General features: G+C 42.2%; 1 protein-coding gene across 1 annotated transcript in view; it reads left to right on the forward strand.

Moving 5' to 3' along the window:
• The first annotated feature begins 5,602 nt into the window (after positions 1-5,602).
• The window catches only part of LOC140187649 (scavenger receptor cysteine-rich domain-containing group B protein), a 43,743-nt gene continuing 33,669 nt past the window's right edge, over positions 5,603-15,676 (forward strand). The window contains exon 1 of the mRNA XM_072243170.1: positions 5,603-5,657. Within this exon, the coding sequence (XP_072099271.1) occupies positions 5,603-5,657 (55 nt within the window). The remainder of the gene's footprint in view (positions 5,658-15,676) is intronic.

Genomic DNA, 15,676 nt, shown 5'->3' on the forward strand with positions numbered 1-15,676 from the left:
GCCTTTCTGAGACACCGTTGCTTGAAGATGTCCTGGATAATTTGTAGGCTAGTGCCCAAGATGGATCTGACTAGACTTACAACCTTCTGCAGCTTCTTTCGGTCCTGTGCTGTAGCTCCTCCATACCAGACAGTGATGCAGCCTGTCAGAATGCTCTCCATGGTATAACTATAGAAGATTTTGAGTCTATTTGTTGACATGCCAAATTGCTTCAAACTCCTAATAAAATATAGCTGCTGTCTTGCCTTCTTTATAACTACATCTCTACGTTGGGACCAGGTTAGATCCTCAGAGATCCTGACAGCCAGGAACCTGAAGCTGCTCACTCTCTCCACTTCTGATCCCTCTATGAGGATTGGTATGTGTTCCTTCATCTTACCATTCCTGAAGTCCACAATCAGCTCTTTCGTCTTACTGACGTTCAGTGCCAGGTTGTTGTTGCGGCACCACTCCACTAGTTGGCATATCTCACTCCTGTACGTCCTCTCGTCACCACCTGAGATTCTACCAACAATGGTTGCATTGTCAACAAATTTGTAGATGGTATTTGAGCTATGCCTAACCACATATTCACGTATGTGCAGAGAGTAGAGCAGTGGGCTAAGTACACACCCCTGAGGCGTGTCGGTATTGATCGTCAGCGAGGAGGAGATGTTATCACCAATCCGCACAGACTGTGGTCTTCCGGTTAGGAAGTCAAGGATCCAATTGCAGAGGGAGGTACAAAGGCCCAGGTTCTGCAACTTCTCAATCAGGACTGTGGGAATGATGTTATTAAATGCTTGGTTCTTCAGTACTGTAAAAGCCATCAATTGCCCAAACACACAATAGCCTGTCCCAATAAAAGCCAAGAACCAGGGTGAAATCATTGGGGACAGAGGGGAACTCAAAGCCCTCAGGAAGGAGCAATTTGAAAGTCTCCTCAGCCATAATTCTATCCTTGACATGAGCACCACTGACTCCATCTCATCACAGCCTATCTGGGCTGGACTTGCCATCACTCCTGATCAACAAGAAGTTTCTATCCTAATGAGAGAAAGGAAAGGAAGGTGTTTCTGCTGAAATCCTAAAACTTGGTAGTGAGGAGCTTCAGTCAGGATACCACGATGTTGTTATCATGACCACTCTCAAGAAAGGAGACAGGTTGGGCTGTAGCAACTACAGAAGTGTCTCCCTGCTGTCTGTCCCATGAAAACATCCTCTTCAATAACAGCCTCCTTCAATCTCAATTTTCCTCTCTAAATCTCAGTATGAATTCAATCCAGTGACAGGCATGTTGGACATAATTTCCTCCAGGCAGCAACTCCCAGAGAGTTGCATCTTTTACCATGCATTGGCTTCCTTGTCATTGCCAAAGTCACTGACTACAGCAACATCAAATATCCTCCTTGCATTCAAGTGCCCAGGCAAGATCTTGCAGAGGTTGATTGGGTAAGGTTATTTACAAGGAAAGGAGACTTCAGAGACTGCAAGTTCATGTTAAGGAGCAAGGCAGGAGTTCAGGGCCTGCAAGTTCCTGTTAGGGTGCAAGCAAAGATTTCAGAGACTGCATGTTCCTGTTAGGGTGCAAGAAAAGGCTGATAGGTTTTGGGAACCCTGTATGATGAGGGATATTGAGGCTCTGATTAAGAGCAAAAGGGAGCCACACACTGTGCCTAAGCAATTGGGAACTAACAAATCAAACTTAGCTAATGCCCCACCTCCCCCTCGTACCCCATCCGTTATTTATTTGTATACACACACATTCTTTTTCTCTCTCTTCTTTTTCTCCCTCTGTCCCCCTCACTATACCCCTTGCCCATCCTCTGGTTTTGCCCACCCTCCCCCTTTTCTCTCTCCCTAGGCCTCCTGTCCCATGATCCTCTCATGTCCCTTTTGCCAATCACCCGTCCAGCTCTTGGCTCCATCCCTCCCCCTCCTGTCTTCTCCTATCATTTGGGATCTCCCCCTCCCCCTCCCACTTCCAAATCTCTTACTAGCTCTTCTTTCAGTTAGTCCTGAAAAGGGTCTCGGCCTGAAACGTCGACTCTACCTCTTCCTAGAGATGCTGCCTGGCCTGCTGTGTTCACCAGCAACTTTGATGTGTGTTATAAATCCTTTGATGACTACTATGAGTCCAGAAATGTACCTAAGACAGAAGTTAGGAGGACAAAAAGAGGATATGAGAGAGATCTGACAGGCGAGGCGAGGCAAATGCCAGGAGATTCTACAGGTATATTGAGAGTAAAAGGCTGACTATGGAGAGAATCATATCTCTTAAATCTCAGCACGGCTGTCTGTGTGGAAGCAAAGGAAATAGGAGAGATTTTCAATAGATGTGTCTCTTCAGTTTTTGTTGTGGAGAAGACAATGGAAGCTAAATGAATGGAGAAATGAATGGTGACATCTTGGATCTTATATGAATTAACAGCAAGGACGCATTGGATGCCATAATGTACATTAAGGTGGATAAATACTCTGGGCTTGACCTGGTGCATTATCGCACCTTGTAGAAAATGAGAGAAAAAAATTATTGGACACTTCCAGAGAATTTTGCTTCATGTCTGCTCACAGGTGAGGTTCTGGAGGACTGGAAAGTGGATAATGTGGTATTTGTTTAAAAAGAATAGCAAAAATAAACAAGCAATGAAACTGCAGACCAGTAATTCAGGACAATAGTGATGGGGTAAATTGGCGAAGGGACAGGATCTACCAAGATTTAGAGAGACAAAGTCTGATTTTTGTGTGGGAATTCAAGTCTGACAAACCTCCTGGAGTTCTTTGAGGTGATGACCCAAGAGGATAAACGGGGGGGGGGGGTAATTTTATCCTTTGTAACTCCAGAAACTAATCAAAAGAAAAACCCAGAAGCCAGAATAAGCTTTGTTAACTTTGATTTAATTTAGTGAGGTGCTCATGTATGATGTGGTGGCATAATGACGGATGCCATTTACGTACTTCTTACATATAACCCATATTTTATATATAGGCATCCGTTAGTCTCATGAGACCATGGATTTGCACCTTGGAAGGTTTCCAGGGCGCAGGCCTGGGCAAGGTTGTATGGAAGACCAGCAGTTGCCCATGCTGCAAGTCTCCCCTCTCCACGACACTGATGTGGTCAAAGGGAAGGGCATTAGGACCCATACAGCTTGGCACCAGTGTCATCGCAGAGCAATGTGTGGTTAAGTGCCTTGCTCAAGGACACACACGCTGCCTCAGCCAAGGCTCGAACTAGCGACCTTCAAATCACTAGACGAACTCCTTAACCACTTGGCCACGTGCCATATAACCCATAATGAATATTGTAGACAAAGAATGCGTAATCAATCAATATATTTACAATATTACTCAAATGTTAGATACACTACACTTCTCCCTGCTTAGCTATAAACTCCAACTCAGTATAGAATGCATCTCAACTCAAATATGTTACGTATTGCTCTTAGCCATCTAGATTTTGCTCGCTCTCCCGCAATGTTCACTCCACTCTCCACACTGAGGCTGTGAGACGGCCCCCAGCTGCTATGCTTCATGTCTGCGAACTTCACGCTGATTTATCCCACTAGTATGATGAACTGAGACGATGCTTTGAGGCTACTCTGCAATGCTCCAGGGATTCGGATCTAAGGGTCAATCTGTTTCAGAATGCTGTTGCTTGCACCTATTTTTTGCACAATTTGTGTGTTTTTTCTCATTCTCTGCACATTGGTTATTATTTTTTAAAAATTTTTTTTGGGGTTCTTGCTTTATGGCTGCCTATAAGCAGACAAATCTCAAGGATGGATAATTTATATATTCTTTGCTAATAAATATACTTTGAATCTCTGAACCTTTGAAATATATATATATATATACATACATACACATAGTATATACTACATAATTCATCTACTATATACAGACATTCACAGCTTAGTAAATTTAAATTTGTCCCATTAAGGCCAAAAGATTTAATTACTGTGGAGAATTTTTACTCGTGTGGGACAATGTTTTTCTTGAGGAGAGGGGGTCACTCTGCTTGGAAGGTGAGACTTGTGGCTGTGAAACAATCTCAGGTTTTGCAGCCTTTTTCAAGGTGGTTGTAGGAGTTGACTCTGGGACTGTAGGAAGTGGTTCTGTCAGCTCTGGACACCTTCCTTCTCTAACAATTGATGCTGTTCTCCGCAACAGATCGATACGTCATCTCCAGATGACATCAGACTCATTCTCCACTGTGCAGTAGAGTTGTCCAGTTCTGACTTTAATCTTTCCGAGAACCTTTCATCGCTTCTGTAGTTCTCACCAGGACTGATTGTCCAGGAGCGAAACATCAAACCTCCTTGTTTGAGGAGTCTTCAATTTGTCAAGCTGTTTGTCCTGCATATTCCTTCTGAGGTCGAGGCAGCATCTATGGAAAAGCGTAATCAGCCAACCTTTCTGGCTGAGACTCTTCATCAGGACTCATGAAGGGTCTCGGCTAAAACATCAACTGTTTACACTTAGAAGCTACCTGGCCTGCTGAGTTCCTCCAGCAGTTTGTGTGTGTTGCTTTGGTGGGAATTGTATGCAGGCTCTTAAACAATAACAGTAGCACCCTGTGGAGAGTTATGCAACAGAAAATTATTTATAAAAAAGAGTAATTAAATAATTATTGGAGACTTTATTCTGCATATAGACAGGGTAAAATAATCTGTAAAGGTGTCAAGGCAAATTTTTGAAGTGTATATGAGATGCTTTCCTAGATCAATGAGGAAGCAATGAGAGAAAAAATTATTTTTATTCTCCTATAGTTTCATAGTTAAGAGGACCTTTGTAAACAGGGATTACAATGTGATAGAACTTTATGTAAAGATTGGAATTGATTTCATTCAATGTGAAACGAATAATGCAGAATAAACTGAATAAAGCATGACAGTTGGTTTCAGTAGGTTGGGAAACTTTAATAACCTGATGATAAACAGGTGTAGCTAATATGTTAAAAAAAAAGTAATATATAGTTTGCTAGAATTATTTATCATTTTAAGGGAAAAAATGCCCAACGTGGAAATTGAAAATTTGGCAAAGTGAAAGATTTCATTAGATCAAAAGAAAAGGTTCATGATATTTCCGCAAAGAAAATAGTCACACTGAGGATGGGGAATATTTCCGAGTTTAGCAAAAGTGGGCTATATCATTGATAGGAAAATGAAAAGGATGATATTAGAATACTCTCACGAGACTATAAAAGTCAGGAAGTTATGTTGTAGCTGTATAACACGTTAGTTAACCACATTGGGAATGTGTATGCAGTTCTGGTTGCTTCATTATAAGGGTGTGGAGGCTTTGGGGAGGGTGCAGAAGAGGTTCACTAGGATGTTGCCTGGATTAGAGAGTATTTACTGTAAATTGGTGTTGGACAAATTTACATTGTTGGAGTTTGTGGGGTAACATGTTAAAAGTATAAAAAATTATGTGAGCTACACACAGCATAGATGGTCAGAGGTTTTCCCCAGAGTGAAAATGGTTAAATAGTGGGGGGATTAGCATTAAGGTAAAAGGGGTAATTTTAAAAGAGACAGCAAGGCAAGTGTTTTGCCTAGAAGGTTGGGTTTGCCTGGAATGTGCTGCCATTGCAGGTGGTAGAAACAGATATGGTAGCAACATGCACGACTTCCTTGCTATGAGGAACCTTGCCTTTGACAAGGTTAGTCTTGAAGGTGAGATCACATGGATCAATGGGGAGCTAGTGGATTCACTCTTGGCTCAGTAGTAGAAAGCAGAGGGTGATGGTTGATAATTGTTTCTCAGGCTGGAGGCCTTTGTCCAATTGTGTGCCACAGGGATCTTAGCTGTTTGTAATTTATATAAACTATTTGGATGTGAATGTTTAGGCATAGTTCATAATTTTGCGGAAGTTACTAAAATAGATAGTGTCAGAGAGCATGGAAGGTTACGAAAAACTATAGGGAGATTTGGGCTGAGTATTGGTAAATGGCTTTCAGTCAAATGTGAGGTTTGCAGTTTGGGATGTCAAACCAGGATAGGACTTGTATAGTGAATGGTCAGGCCCTGGTGCACTTTATGGAACAGAGTGAATACTGGGAGTGCAAGTGCAAAGTTCACTAAAAGTGGTGTCTCAGATCGATATGGTGGTGAAGAAGATGTTTGACATTTTAGCCTTTATCAGTCAGGGCACTGAGTCTAAAAGTTGAGATGTCATGTTGCTGTTATATATGCAGTATATATTATGCAGCATTGGTGAGTTTGCATCTGGAGTATTGTGTACCATTTTGGTTGCCCTGTTATTAGAAATATATTACTGAACTAAAAAGAATGCAAAAAGGATTTACCGGGATCTGATTACAAGAATTTGATGGAGGCCTGATAACAAGGAGAGGACATATAGACTAGGACTTTACTCCCGAGCACGGGGAGACCTGATTCAAGTATGTAATATCATGAGAGACATAGACAGGGTGAAAGCACGTCGTCTTTTTCCCTGGGAGGGGGAGCTAACAACAAGAGACATAGGTTTAAGCTCAAAAGTGAGAGATTTAAAGGCGACATCAGGGCCAGTTCTTTCACGAAAGGGTGATGTGTATTTGGATTGAGCTGCCGGAAATAGTGGTTAAGTCAGGTATACAGTGTTGGCATCATTTTAAAGCCTTCTGGGTAAGTGCGTGGATTGAAGTGGTTTAGATGGCTATGTGTCAAATGTGGACAGATAGAATTAGCTTCCTGGACAACACATTCAGCATGGACCATGCTTTAAGGGCTTTACGGGCTGCTTCTGTGCTGTACTGTGCAGTTTTCTCTACAGTCTCCACATACCACAAACACAGTGCTGGAGGAGCTCAGCAGATCAGGCAGCGTCTATGGAAAAGAGTACAGTTGACGTTTCGGGCCAAGACCCTTCGCAGGACTGACGTCACCTGTACTCTTTTGCACAGATACTGCCCGGCCCACTGAGTTCCTCCAGCATTTTGTGTGCGGTGCTTGAATTTCCAGCACCTGTAGACTTTCGCTTGCTTGTGAGACTCCGCACATCTTTTAATCTTCTTGTTCAGTGACTTCTGCAAAAGGGTTTTTGAATATATTGCCAATATAATTGGAAGAACTAATAACAGCACTGGGCTTCAGGAGGTGGGAAGTGGGTAGCTTTCCTAACATCTATGTCACTTTTGATCATAAAAGGTTGTAACAGGGAAGTAACTATTCTTGAATCTGATAAGTGGAACTTTAGGTTTCTGCGCCTCTTTGTCCACTGGTAGCTGTGAGAAGATGGCATGGGCCAGATGGTGGGGATCTTTGATGATGAGTCTTTCCTTCTTAAAACAGTGCCTCAGGTACATGGTGGGGAGGGACGTCGTGTGATGGTGCTTTTTCTTATGCACAGTATTCAAATTGTCAAGATGCAAGCAGTCAGGCTACTTTCAGTAGTGCATCTCTAGAAGTTTGTTAGAGTGTTTGGTGACAAGCCAGACCCCTTTAAACCTCCTAAAATTTTCCATAAACAGAGGAATGGGACTGGCTAGATTGTTCTTGTAGACTTAAATTGAATGGCCCCTTTTGTCAATATTCTAATCTCTGACAGTCAAGATCAGGTGCTGAGGATTGGAGTTTCAGTACTCTTGCTCTCATTTCATTTCTCAAATCTCACTTGTAAGTAGGATTTCTGTCATGCGTATGCAACTACTTAGAAGCAAGTCTGGAGGTTGTGAAGGGAACTTTGCAAGTGCCTATCCTTTGTATGTACAAAGTTAAGACAAAGTTGGCTCTCTAAATGCCTCAAAATAAAATCAGAAGTAATCATGTATCTATAATAAACAGTTAATTAATATAAATATGAGAAAGTCTGCAGATGCTGGAAATACAAAGCAACATATGCAAAATGCTGAGGGAATTCAGCATGTCAGGCAGGATCTATGGAAATGAATAAACAGTCAATGTTTTGGCCAAAACTCTTCTTCCAGACCCTCCTCGAGCCCCGAGGAAGGGTCTTGGCCCGCAACATCAACTGTTTATTCATTTCCATAGATGCTGCCTGACCTGCTGATTTCCTCCAGCATTTTGTATGTGTTAACGTTAATTTTAATTCCTATTACACATCTAAGCAAATAAAAATAAAATATGAAGCCAACAAAGTGAATTTTTTTATTCCAATGTACTTTGAGGGTTGTAGTGAAGTTCAATACTTCAATAGTTCCATTTAATATCGGAGAATGTACACAATGTACAGCCTGAAATTCTTGCTCATCGCAGACATCCATAAAAACAGAAGAGTGCCCGAAAAAAATGAGTGACAGTAAAAACGTTAGAACCCCAAAGCCTGCCCACTCCCCCACACAAACGGCAACAAAGCTTCGCCCCCTCCCCCTCCCTCACTCACTTCAGCAAAAAGCATCACCCACCAAGCAAGCAATAGCAAAGCCCCCAGGAAAGACCACGGTCTGCAGTACAACAAAAAACTAATGGTTCACCCGGCAATTCAACATGCCACAGGCTGTCTCCCTCCCTTATACAGGGACAGAGTGATGTCACCCTTTCACAACAAGAGGGGAGACTAACAGGAGAAAAAAAAAACAGTAATAAAGCCCATAAGCTTTTTTAGAACTGGAAGACAGTGTTTAGAGAGAAGACTAAACCAAGGCTAAATGCTCCAATTCAGAATAAAACAACAGCAGCAAATCAAACACAGATACTGCTCTTTAAAAATGCAAACACAAGGAAATCTGCAGATGCTGGAAATTCAAGCAACATACATAAAAAATGCTGGTGAACGCAGCAGGCCAGGCAGCATCTATAAGAGGTACATTCAATGTTTCGGGTCGAGACCCTTCGTCTCAACCCGAAACGTCAACTGTACCACTTCCTATAGTCTTTCGACTGTGGGAAGAAGCCGGGGGGGTACTTGGAAAAAATCCACATATTCCACAGGGAGAATGTACAGACTCCTTACAGAAGGTGCTAGAATTAAACTCCAAGTTCTATTGCCCTGAGCTGTAATAATGACTCACTAACTGTTACACTGCTATCGATGGCAGTGATTGAGAGAGATGGCAAATATTTTGGCTGCTGCATCCTTATCCCCCTCTCTAAGTTAAAACATGTTTGATTTTGAACTCATGTCATTGATCTGAAATTAAATCTTTTATCGGTATAGATAATAGCCCCTTCTGGTGCAGTTTTCCTTCATTTTTCTCCATTTGAGCCACAAAGTATTCCCTTACAGAGGCAGCAGACACCATTGTTAGGAGGACAGGTACCCAATGTCACTGATTCTTCACCAGTATAGACTTCCCCTGAGTGTAGGCCTATGTTAAACTATTGCCAAGGATCAATATGTGGTGATAGGATCCATCAAAGAGTATTGCCCGTCTACACTTCAAAACTCAGCAGTTGTGTTTGTTTTCAGTGCAGGCAAAGCCCCGCTGTGAGAAGCTGACGGCAGTGTGCGATTAAGAGGACTGCTCTACCTCAACTGAAGGAAATGGCTCTGGGTCACTGTGTGTTTGTTCAGAAAAGTAGATGGAGACTTTCTCTCTTCCTACTATACGCCTTCATCAGCTCTCTAACTCTTCTGATGATTCGTTTTGGCATCCCCGGTGAGTATATTGTTAGGCATTACTGTACGGTAAGAGCCTACTTTGAACCTCTAGTTTGAAGTTCTACACCGGAGATTCGTGGCTGTTGGCAGTAAATGGTTTGTTCCAACTACCTTCCCAATATTACTCTTATAAAGGAGCAAACAGGCTTCCCTTTATGTGAAGCTCTGCTTATGGAAATGGTTCAAATGAAAGCAGGATCCTGTCGCCAACTGCTTTCACAAATTGTGATTGAACCATAAGTGAGTTCATTACTTGGGATGTGAGGGGATTAAACTAAATTGGCAAGAGATACACAGCAGAAGAGAGAAATGAGGTGCGTGAGGTAGAGAGTGCTAGAGAGAGCACTCGAATAGTGAGCACAGTTTTGGCTGAGGGCAGATTGTGAGACCAGTTGATGATAATGGCTGGTTTAGAATGCAGGTATCTGAATGTATAAAGCGTAGAGAAAGAGGGAGGTGACCTGTAGGCACTAGTAGATGCATAGGACTACGATGAAGTGACCATTCAAACATAAGAGGAGAATTGGGAATTTTATATTGCTGGGTACAGATGTGGGGTCATGAAGTCGTGAGAAGTGAAGATATCATGGAATTAATCTACTTGCTTTGCAGTAGGATTAAAAAAACATTTATTGGATTGATTTGCTTGATAAGAGACATGTCCTGAGGGGAAAAAAGGAATAGAATGTGCCAGTATTATATGGATTTTAAAAATATATATAGAAAGAACTTGATAGCTGGAGGGAATGGGTGATGGAAGACTTTTACCTTGAGCTGGAGTTTCAGTCCAGGAGAAGCAATGTTCCTCAGCACTAGTTATTCAATAAAATTGAAGCATTATATGTAACTCTGAATAGATTAGTAGGAGTACTTTTAAAGTTTCCTATTTTCTTTACATTTTCTTCCTACAGTTTAAGTATTAAAAAACAAACATTGGAAATGGGAAATTGAGTGAGTCAGTTAAGGGGGAGTGGATGCAGTCACGATCTGTAAAGACTGCAGTGGACCACTCGATCCAGCTCATAGCTGAATATCCGCTCCATGTCTCCGCATAATGGTGTATAATTCAGAGACAGGTTTATTTTCCGTTCTCACTGCTTTCCTGATTAACTGAAATGTTAAGAAAAACCTTTTAGAGTGAGTCATACAGCACAGATAAAGGCCTTTCAGCCGATCACATTCATGCTGATTATCAACTCTGTGTCTCTATTCATCCACTTACTAGCACTTGGTCTGCATCCTTTTATGCCTCATCCACTCTGTTGAACATCCAGGTTCTTTTTAAAAGTAAGGAGAAGACTTCTGGCACCTTTTCAGGCACCACGTTTTAGATCGCAAACACTGTCAGGTGAAAATTTCTTTCTTTATGTTCCTCTTTCCTCTTATTCCTTTTCTTAAATCCATTCCCTCTACTTTTAGTTGTCTTCATTCTGGGGGAAAGTTTCTCACCATCCACCCAATCTATGCCATCCTCTGCATCTTGTATTCTTTTTCAGGATTACCCTCAACTTACTTTGCTGCAGGCCCACCAAACTTGTCTCTCCTCTTAACTAAAACAGTCCATTCTGGATAATATCCTGATAAATCTCTTTGCACCATTTCCAGTGCATTCATGTCCTTCCTGGAGTGTGGTGACCAAGATTGTGCACAGTACTCCTGCTGTTTCCTAAATAATGTTTTAGAAAGTTATGCCTTGATGTCCATGGTCTTATTTTCTCTACTCAGCACCTAAAGGCCAGTATCTAGCATGCCTTCATCATCATCTATCTCCCTCACCACCATCTTATTGATCAATGGACTTGTGCACCAAGGTCCCTCTGTACCTCAGTATGACCTATGACCCTACCATTCACGGTGTGTGTCCTACCCATACTAGCTTCCTAAAATACATCATTTGTACTTACTGGGGTTAAGTTTGATCTGCCAATGAACCACCCAGTTGACCAGCTGGTAATAACTCTAATTTTTCCAAAAATACTTCTTTATCACAGCAGTTATTTTATCCAGTGTTAATTAACTCTTGGGTTTCTGGAAGGACAGCAATGCCATTCCTAAGCAACATTTTAATGTAATGCTGAACAATCTGCTGGAAGAGCAGCAGATTGAGCAGGATCTGTGGAAAGAAATTGTCAACGTTTTGGGTCAGGACTTCCGGTTGACCTGCTGTGTTCCTCCGGCAGATTGTTTAGAATTCCAACATCGGCAGTCCTTTGTGTCTCCAACATTTTAATGTACGTGGGTGATTATGGATAGGGGTCATTGCGATGAGGATTGTTTGTTCCTCATCTGAAGCAAGAAGCTAAACCTTCCCACCATAGCACTGTATACTGAACATCTCTCACCTGCAGATTGACACTCTGGTGGTATCCACTGACTATGAAATCCCATCACATAAAGAAAGATGCTTTATACAGCAATATGAAATTGAAAATTGATTCTTTCCTAGTGTGGCATCCAGTTATGAACATTTCCACCTTGGTGGAGCATGGTATGATGTCATACCTTTTGCAAACATGTTTGCAGCACTAAGACTAAGATGTTACCAGAATAGCCAAGCCTGGTGCTTTCAGGATAACTAGATCTTTACACGTAGTGTCAGCTCGTGCGTCTGAATAGCCATTCTGGCAGGCTCAGCAGATTACAACTCCACTCCTAACCAACCCCAGCCCTCTCCCCAATCCCCCATGCCATATGCAACTCAATATAACCTTGCAATTCCCCCAAGGCCTTGTGGAGACACATCAGACCCTCAAGCCCTCACCTAAGGCCAATAACCTAATCTACGTTCCTGTCTATTGGTCAGCCCCCTCCCCCTGCCCACTTCCCCAGTCTTTGGCTCGCACCCTGGGGTAAATCAGTGCACACATTTGTCCAAATTCTCCACATTCTCCCCAAACTTCAGCAAGCGATCTTTCCAGACCATTATCAACCCTACATCACCCTAGCTCAGGATCACCCAACCTCACCCATCAACCCCCACCCCCCAGTGAATGTTGGCCCCTCTTCACCAGTCTGCCTAGTCTAATTATTGCCCCAATCAACATCATTAACAAAAACCTCTGACCTTCTGAACAAAGAACAAACTGCTGGAAGAGCTCAGAGGGTTGAGCACCATCTCTAGGGGGAAAGGGGAATTCAAGACCCTGCATTAGGACTAAAGGAGCAGAAGGGGTACAGGCAGCATCATATCAAGGGTGTCATCCCAAATCATTGACCATCCCATCCCCACCCCACCCCGCCACCACAAATGCTGCCCAACCCGTTGGGTTCCTGCAACAATTCGTAGTTTGTTCAGATTTTAGTATCTGCAGTTTCCACACCTTATGCATTTTTCCTGGTTCTGTCTTTTTAAGGTGATGGAAAGGAATAAAGTAATTGGACTGAGTGTTAGAGGAAGTAAATTCCTGGAAAAGTTTAATTTCCAGCCATTTATAGCCCAGAGCTGACTTTGTATTTTTTTTTAAAGCCTATAGTGCCCTCTGCTGTCTCTTAGAGAAACTGCAGTCTTTTTGTTCATACAATGGAGAGGCGGGACAGTAGGAGTTGGAATCTGGCGCTACAAGCAGTCTGCTCGAGGAGCTCAGTGGTTTGGGCAACATCTGTGTGAGGAAAGGAAGTGTCGATGTTTCAGGGTAAAGCCCTGCATCAGGGTGGATGTATGATGCAGGGTTTCAACCCGAAACATCAATAATTCCTTTCCTCTCATTGATGCTACACAACCTGTTGAGTTCTTCCAGCAGATTGAGACACCAAAAGGGTGAATTTGAAAGATGAAAAGCTCACAAATCTCAGAAGAAGTAGCTGTTCAAATATGATTTTAGAATCCTAAAACTTGTTATGAGGTGATTGAATCATGCTGGTTTTCTGGAAGAACTACCCAATCTGTTCAATTCCCCTGTTCCTACCCCTGCCTCCCAACAGCATTGTTTTTTTATTGATTTCCTGAATGTTCTGGGTGGCCATTCCAAGTACCTGATCAAACATGAGGGACCGAGGTAGCGTATGAACGGTAATCCAGAGTTAGGAAGCGCAGCACCAAGTTGTCCTGCTGTACGTGCGGATGGGATAAATTTGTCGTAATGATTGGATTGGGTAGAACACACTGGCACTCAATATTGATGTTTCATGGAGAGATATTGTCAAATTAATCGCTTAAGAGATCTACATCCAACTTCATTTTTTTCAGAAACTGCTCATGTTTCAAAGCGTGAAGTCACAAGTAAGTAGTTTATCTTGAAACCATACATTGAATATTTTAAATGTGTATTGACGCATATAGATTTGTAGTCATGGACTCGTACACCACAAGAAGACACATTGCATCTGCACTAGCAAGCACCCATTTACAATAATTTAATTTTATGAATATTGTCACAAAGATTCCTTGATTTAAAGACACTCATACACATACACCCAGACATATCCTCAATGAATATACATGCCTACATATACATAGGCGTGGGAACAAAGTGTAAAGATGATTAAAAATCAATGTTTACATACACATTGTGCAGAATTGGGTTAATTAAGGATATAAAGTGAATGGTTTGTCAGCAGATTTTGTATTTGGCATTCACAATACCGCACTCATGCTCACATCTAAAGAAATTAGGAGCCTCAGACCCTGGAAAGAGTTGCAGTTCAAGATGCAAAAATAGACTCTATTGATCCCATCTTCAATAGTCTGAGTTTGTTAATCTGATCAATATGAGAATGTTTGCTGGTGTAAGTCATCATTACCCCTTGTATAAGGGTCATAATTCAAGGAGATTAGAAATAATCTGTGTTAGCTAAAAATTCTGATGAGATAGATCACTACCACTGCACTGAGCTAATGCCTGGTTATCCTTTTAAACTTGCTATACAACTCTGATTTTGTGAAGTTACACGCAGCAGTTTGGAGTATACAGTACTCTGAGTAAAGTCCTTCTTGTAGTCCTCACCTCATCTTTTGTTTCCGATTTTAACAGTTTTCTGAATGGTCAGACAAACCTGATAAGCTTCTACTGAGAACCAGTTTGCATTATCAAAGCCCAGTAGTGATTTTCATTTCAGCCTGAGTGCTGGTTCCCTGCTAGATGAGGATTAGCAAATGGAGAGGATGTCTAGATATCTTTTGTTTGTTAGGCAAAGGAAGAGTCAGGCAATGGACTGTTTGTTTTGCTATCACCAAACTCTTCCCCCGCCAACACTGCATAACTTGGCAAAAACCTTGGAGCACAAGGATATTCTCTTCCACAACGTCCATAACCAGAATTGGAGAAGATCCTACAGCAGCTTACAAACCCATTCATAATAGTGCTCCATCCACTGCATGTGTTATTTGTGGATAGACAAGGCAACATCCATTGTCAATTCTCTGTTTTCTTTTTGTTTTGTCTGAACGAGTGTGGGAAAGTTGTAGGAGGAACCCTCAGACAGACGTTGCCACCAAAGCAGTTTTTTCTGAAGTTGTCTAAACTTCACAACTTTCAATTTGAATCCCAGATTTCTTCAGTGAGATGTCCTCTGACATTTCTTTTAACCTTAACCCATGGATTAGGCTTGAATAGAGAACTTGTAGAGAGAGATGCTCAAATGACATGCAGACAATAACTGATGCACCATCTTGTCATGTTGTACCAGGAGATGAGATATCCAACGCTAAAGTGCAGGAGTCATTTGGATAATCCTCACCAATGGCTCCACTGCAGACCTAATCCCAGGACGGACAGGGGTCAAACAAAGCCATTGAGTCATAATGTCAGTGAGAGATACAGCATGAAAACAGGCCCTTCAGCCCGCCAAATATTTGCTGACTATCCATCTCCCTTTTACATTAATCCTACACATTTTTATTTTCTCCTCATCCCCATGGGTGGACAGTAGTGTAACGGTTAACACAATGCCATGTAGTACCAGTGACCTGGGTTCAATTCCCACCACTGCCTGTATGGAATTTGCATGTTCATCCTGTGATCATGTGTGTGTGTGTCTCTCTTTTCCTCCTACTCCCCCTTCCCCTCCTCCTCCTCTCCCTCCCCTTCCCCTCCCCTCTCCCTCCCCCCTCCCTCCCCTCCTCCTCCTTCTCCTTCTCCTCCTCCCTCTCTTCCTCCTTCTCCTCCTCCTTCTCTTCCTCCTCCTCCTCTC

The sequence above is a fragment of the Mobula birostris genome, chromosome 25 (genome assembly GCF_030028105.1).
Source record: "Mobula birostris isolate sMobBir1 chromosome 25, sMobBir1.hap1, whole genome shotgun sequence".
In the NCBI taxonomy this organism is placed as follows: Eukaryota; Metazoa; Chordata; class Chondrichthyes; order Myliobatiformes; family Myliobatidae; genus Mobula; species Mobula birostris.